Source organism: Notolepis coatsorum (assembly GCF_963971535.1).
Source record: "Notolepis coatsorum genome assembly, chromosome: 3".
NCBI classification, from domain to species: domain Eukaryota; kingdom Metazoa; phylum Chordata; class Actinopteri; order Aulopiformes; family Paralepididae; genus Notolepis; species Notolepis coatsorum.
In genome coordinates, this window is record NC_140167.1 from 65565754 (window position 1) to 65571935 (window position 6182).

A 6182-nucleotide genomic window follows, 5' to 3' on the forward strand; every position below is an offset into this window, starting at 1 on the left:
ACTTGTGGAACAATGCTGATATACATTTAAGAATGAGTAATTCGCTTTTGGTTTTTAAGAAAATGGTTTGTATAGCTATTTCTGAAGATTACAAACGTAAATAATAATTGTTTTGTTATTTTCTTTTAGAATACTGTTCGAGTCTTAATTTTGTAAAGAATATAGGACAGGCATGTGCATTATGCTTCAGTCTGTACCTTTTCAGTCACTGCCTGAATAAACGATTGTTAAATGATTGTGTATATTGTATTGTGTGATGACTGAATAAACTACTACCGCTACTTGTGCTGTATAACAACATTACATTTTAATCTAACAATGCAGCTGGTCGGTATAGAAAAGGATGTGAACTACACCTATACACATACCCTCGATTACACATACTACTGCATGCTATACCCAAAACAGAAAGCAATACCACTGGTATTTTAGGAAGCCTGATCTTCCCATTATGTACTAGACAATTTGGTTCACTGCATTCCCACTGACGTGTGGTGGGCTTGCTTCGCTCCAGGCCAGCATTATCATCGGCACGACAGGAGGCAGCAAGGCTGTTATCAAAACAGGGCAGCATCCTAGTGTTCTGGGACACACAAATGGTTTCAGAAAGTCGACATCAAATGTGCAAAGCTCCGCCGTATTGCCTGAGCCGTGCAATATATATGGGCTTAACACTCGGCATGTAGTCACAGAACTGAAACTGAATATAAGGTTTATAGAATATATATCAGGCCCTTCATTATATGTCTTTGATGGGAGCATAGCTGGCCCTTGTCTAATAAAAAATAAAAACTCCTCTAGCATGTACATTTACATGATAGTAGCGGGCCATATACATTAGTTCCTGTGTACTAGGTGGTGATTCTCAAATTGTGGGGGTCAAGAAAATTAGAGAGAGAAAGAGAGCGAGAGAGAGCCCGAGATACATTTACTGCTTACTTTTCATCCCTAAAATCTTAATGCATGATGCTACAGTGACATGTCATATATCAAATGAAAGAGCATATTATGAGGTTTATGCATTGTATTCTACCTCACCCAGGAAGCCAATGAAAATATTATATCAGGCAGGAAGCTAGCCACTGTGCCAAACTTGCCACAACATAGTTAAATTAGACCGTGGAGATTTCCATGACTTGGTTTATGTCAGGAGCAAGGTTTCTTCTATAACTCGGTTCAGTGAACATCTTTCTGTGTTGGTGATGTGCCTTTTCAAGCGTTTCAATCGCACATAATTTATCCACATTTGCGTTTGCTTTGTCAATACGGTGCTGTGGTCAGTTTGTTGTTGTTGTGGTCAGTTTGTTGTTGTGGTAAATTTGCTGTTGCTGTGGTCAGTTTGGTGTTATTGTGGTCAGTTTGTTGTTGTTGTCAGTTTATTTGTGCTTGTGATTTCACTCTGCTTTGGAGCCTTACGACTTGAAAGACTTGATATACCCAAAATGTAAAAAAAGAAAAAAAATACATGCCATAAAAGATTTTTAAGCAAATCAACTAAATGTCCCTGATTACAGCTCCAGTTTGGACCGATCGAGTTGGGCGAGCAGAGAAGGAAGTTGTGTCAGCGCAGAATCATCTGAATTTAATAAACTACTAACTATGGCTTTAACATTTTGAAATTACATTACATTTGTAAATCAAAACCCAAAGTTTCAGACTTGTGACTTGCCTGTCTTGACATGGGACTTGACTCGGCTAGATGGTTCACATCCATAGCCTTAGCTGTGTTTCACCCATTTCAATCTAAACGGGCCCCGCCCGCTAGCAGGGCCCCGGATTGACAAAGCAAACGCAAATGTGGAGAAATGATGTGTCAGACAACAACAACAAACTGACCACAACAACAACAACCAGACCACAGCAACAACAAACTGACCACAAGTAACCGACCACAGCAGCAACAAACCAACCACAGCAACAACAAACTGACCACAACAACAACAACAACCAGACTACAGCAACAACAAACTGACCACAACTGACCACAGAAACAAACCGACCACAACAACAAACAGACCACAATAACAACAAACAACAAAGTCCTTTTCAATTGAACATCAGTCTATATGGATTCAAATGAATTATATGATCTTTCATGTGAGAACACCAGAAAACAACCAAAATCTACATATTTTCTCTCATATGGTATAAATACATGTGGAAAAACCTGTAGCTACTTGTAACTTGCCATACACAAAACAGCATCTGATGGTACAGCGCATTGCTTCAAAGATAAGTTAAATCAATGAGTCCCCCTTTCTCTTTTAAAGTATTAAAAATGTTTTTTACTATTATTATTACTACCTAGGTATAACCAGGTTTGTTCCATCTGCTCTGCACAATAGAAATGTCACAGGTTGACCATCAATGAGAAAGTGGTTGCATGGCACCATCGTGTGGTCTGGTCTTGTCGTTGCAGGACTAGGCGATGTTTACCGTTGCCAGGTTACGAGTTAGAAAGAGAGGCAACTTTGTCGTTTTCCTGGTGAGACTGAGCCCGTTTTGCTAAGATTTGATGCTGCAATATACTGGGATTTATACAGCTAGGATTAATGGCGTTAAGTAAAACAGAAACATGTCCGTTGGATATGGATATTGTCCGCCAAAACGCGATCCATGTTGAAACAATCATGAAAGAGCAAAGGAGCCATAAGGTCTACACAAAGTTCAGCATCAACCCAAACAAGAAACGTAAGTTATGTTAAACGACATCATTATTCTTCCTTCTTCTCCTCAAGTAATTGGCGGTTTCTAGAGAAGTTCACGTAGCGTTCTTGTGGAGAACGTTCTTCCTGAGTTTGTTTAATAATTATCTGCTTGTGTGTGTGTGTGTGTTTCAGTCCACATCATGACAGACAAGCCCATGTCCAGGAAGACACAAGAGTTTGAGGAGGACTGTAAGTAGTTTACAAAAATAACACTCCATTCGGTTATATTCTATTCTATGTTGTGTCACTTCCTATATTGTTGTTTTGTACATCCATGTCTTGTCTAGTGTTTGTGTTACTGTAATGTCTTCTAACCGGCTTGGTAATCTGAGTAATAGAGTATATGGTAAACTAATGTATGTACAGAGACAGTATAATTATGTACAGTGTGATACAGGTGTAAATATGACATGGTAGTAAGTCATGGGATAAGTAGATATATATTATATATATATACAGGTAACTGAACAGGGATAAATGTATATCCAAGTGGTTGTAGATTAATATATATATATTATATAGTATTATTGTACATGGCTATATGTAAACAGTAATATATAGATAGACTATAGTTTGAGGTAGGTAGTTAATTGAGCCTGAAAACACTGGTATACATGCGATTCATGTGATCCAACTCAACTCCAAAACTGATGTTAATCACATGTACATTGTATAATGTTAACACATCTGGTTAGATGCCAACTTCTTTATGGTGTACTGTACTTGTGCTGTGCAAAGACAATACATTTTAAACTAATCTAATGTCTAAAGAGCAGGCATACTGTAGTTATACCTAAAGGAAGGGCGTTTTGACTAAATGAACGCATGGGGCCTATTTTGAATTCACTTTTTCAGCCTCCTTCATTGAAGCCATCCATGCTGCCCGTTTAGTACCCACTAAGAAATACGCCTACCCACAGACAGCGAGTCAGGAGATAGGCTGGATCTCCACACCACTGGTAAGAATCTCAGGGGATGGTGTAGCGTCAGGCAAACCCACCTAAACTCAGTTTACACACGTTTCACTGTGAACAATAGCTAACATCTTTCTTTAAATGTGCTGTAAGTGGTAATTATTTGTTCAAATAAGTTGGTGTTAAAATAATAGCTCTACATTCCGACAGCCATCATTCATGATATAGAGTGTTTGGTCAGTCTCAGTCCCTCCTCTCTGCAGTAAACAGAAAATACACTTTATCCAATCAGGAGAGAGAACTCCACACTGAAGAAAATGGTCTGACAAAAATAAGAAATAAAAACTAGTTCTCTTAACAGGCACCCCCAAAATTGGCCATTTTAGTTTTCGTTTTTGAGGACTGCATAGTTTTTTTTACAAACCAAAATACTATACTTTATATACTTATAGCACATGCATGAGCCTGGTCTCTTTTGAAAGATTTCTGATACAATAAAGAAAATTCACTTTTAGTGCTAATGAAATAAGAGTAACATCTAGGTCTGAACTTGAGTTGTAGAAAAAGTTGTTACTCACGTTTTTCTATAGTAGTTAGTAGTCCAGAAGTAGTATTTCCCCAGAAATAGGTATGGCTGAAACGACACCCTGTGTCCATAGCCTGAAGGATTGTGTAGTGCATGTGTCCAAATTTCATAATAATCTGTTCAGAAATGAGTGATTAGGAGCAATTCTGGTAAACTGTGTAGCGTTCCTGGTTTCTTTTTCCTCAGACTTCAATTCATTCTGCGGTTTTTCTCTTCCTGTTTTCGCTCGTGACTTTCAAGATCCCTGATTCGTACATCCCCAGTTGGGGTATCATTGGAAAGCCACACTCATTGTCTACAACCCTGTCAAACTATTTTCGAGATAACCAAACGATTGACGGAGCTAGAGCCCTGGGAGTCGGTGTTGTATTTGTAAAAATACGCACACCCAAGCCACTAGTGCCAGTGGGAAATCGTCCTCAATATTTTCCATGTTAAGGAAAATATGTGCTTTAAACAAGTCAAATAATCTGCCAGTGCAGTAAGCAAACCTGGCTTGGCAAGATTTCTTGAAATAAATAAAAAATATCTAGAGTTCTCTCCCCCAATTGGATAAAGTAGAATGGGATACCAGAAAAGGAAATGTCCTTTTACTGCAGAACTGAGGGACTGGGAGACCCAAAAATACCACTTACAGCTCCTTTATTCAAATAAGAAAATTAAATATACTGTACATTTACATAGGTTCTTCATAAGGAGAATAAAACAATGCCTTTCTATTCTATTTATATCATTGGTTGTTTGGTTTGTGGTGATTATTTACTGCTAAATCTATGAAGTGAGGGGGGGACACAAATAGAGAATAGAGAAATACAAAATGCTTTACTGAACCAACCACTGACACACACAAACATCACACAACAGAAAATTGTGAATTGGTAAACATCAATCAGAATGAATGTGATCGGGAAAACACAAAAAGATCATTAAAATAAATGAATTGTACCTAGGCTAAAAAAAGACGGAAAAAATGAACTGATATGCTGATATTCAAGATATTGTTATATTGTGTTTAAATATCCTTGAATCTCCTCCATCATACTCAAAATACTGTAATTTAATTATCAGATGGTCTCGGATCGCAGCGACAGGAGACTCAACTTCCACAGACAGAACTCCGAGATCACCAAGTACATGGAAGAAGCCTGGCGCATCACGGAGCAGACTCAGAACCTCAGTTAAACTAGCTTCTTTCACTCCCAAGGTTGCGTTTACACATGTGCGCAAAACAGCCAACCGTCAACTCTCTTTGTGGCACAGATCCTTCTGATGGACGTCTAAATATGACAAGTTTCTTCCCAGGCATTTGGACAGCTGTGATAAGATAAGGGGTTTTCAGTTTCTGTGTTAAGTGAAGCCTTGGTGTAATGATGGTCACAAGAACATAAATGTGCATACTGCCACCTAATGGACTGGACTGTGTGGTGTTCTGTATTGTACCAGGTAGTGTTTTTATGGATATATCATGGACATGTTAGATTTAGTTGACTTTTAATTAACGTTACTTACCCAGTCTTCCTTCAGGATAGACTCTGCGTTGTGTTGTTGGATGTTGAGGTAAAGTCACTGGAATGGAATCTACCCTTGAGATAATATATGACACACAGCACAGGCTCCCGGTATTATCTTTATAACACAGGTTCATTGGCATAAACAGCTAAATAGTTAAAAATAGGTTGCCCTCAGGTTCTCAGAGTTGAAAACCAAAGGAGACCGAAAAAAGCCCTCTCCCCTCCAAGATAAAATACCGGAGACCACAAGATTCTCTCTCCTACTGGCATAATATGCCCATTTGTTATCACCCTCTCCTTACTTATCTCCCTTTCTGGCACCTAAAGTTCAACACAACCTCTGTCCTCCTAGATTTGTTCCCCCTGCGAGAGAAGCCATCTGGATATAAATCTAGTCTAGCTAACTAAAATGTTGACCATTGATGTAATATCAGGTCAGAAATAAGGACAGCTTTTTTCATAA

General features: G+C 38.5%; 1 protein-coding gene across 1 annotated transcript; it reads left to right on the top strand.

The window, feature by feature from the left end:
- The first annotated feature begins 2562 nt into the window (after nucleotides 1-2562).
- cfap144 (cilia and flagella associated protein 144) lies at nucleotides 2563-5396 on the top strand. The gene is made up of 4 exons (XM_084309522.1): nucleotides 2563-2691; nucleotides 2841-2897; nucleotides 3564-3667; nucleotides 5277-5396. The coding sequence occupies exons 1-4, from the start codon at nucleotides 2589-2591 to the stop codon at nucleotides 5388-5390; spliced, it is 378 nt and encodes a 125-aa protein (XP_084165648.1). The 5' UTR covers nucleotides 2563-2588; the 3' UTR covers nucleotides 5391-5396.
- The last annotated feature ends 786 nt before the right edge of the window (nucleotides 5397-6182 follow it).

Bases quoted from the DNA above. Each gene is read 5' to 3' on its own strand.
- cfap144 (XM_084309522.1), top strand. From the start codon at position 2,589: ATGGATATTGTCCGCCAAAACGCGATCCATGTTGAAACAATCATGAAA. The intron at 2,898-3,563 runs GTAAGTAGTTTA...TCACTTTTTCAG, and splicing joins ACAAGAGTTTGAGGAGGACT to CCTCCTTCATTGAAGCCATC. The intron at 3,668-5,276 runs GTAAGAATCTCA...TTTAATTATCAG, and splicing joins GCTGGATCTCCACACCACTG to ATGGTCTCGGATCGCAGCGA.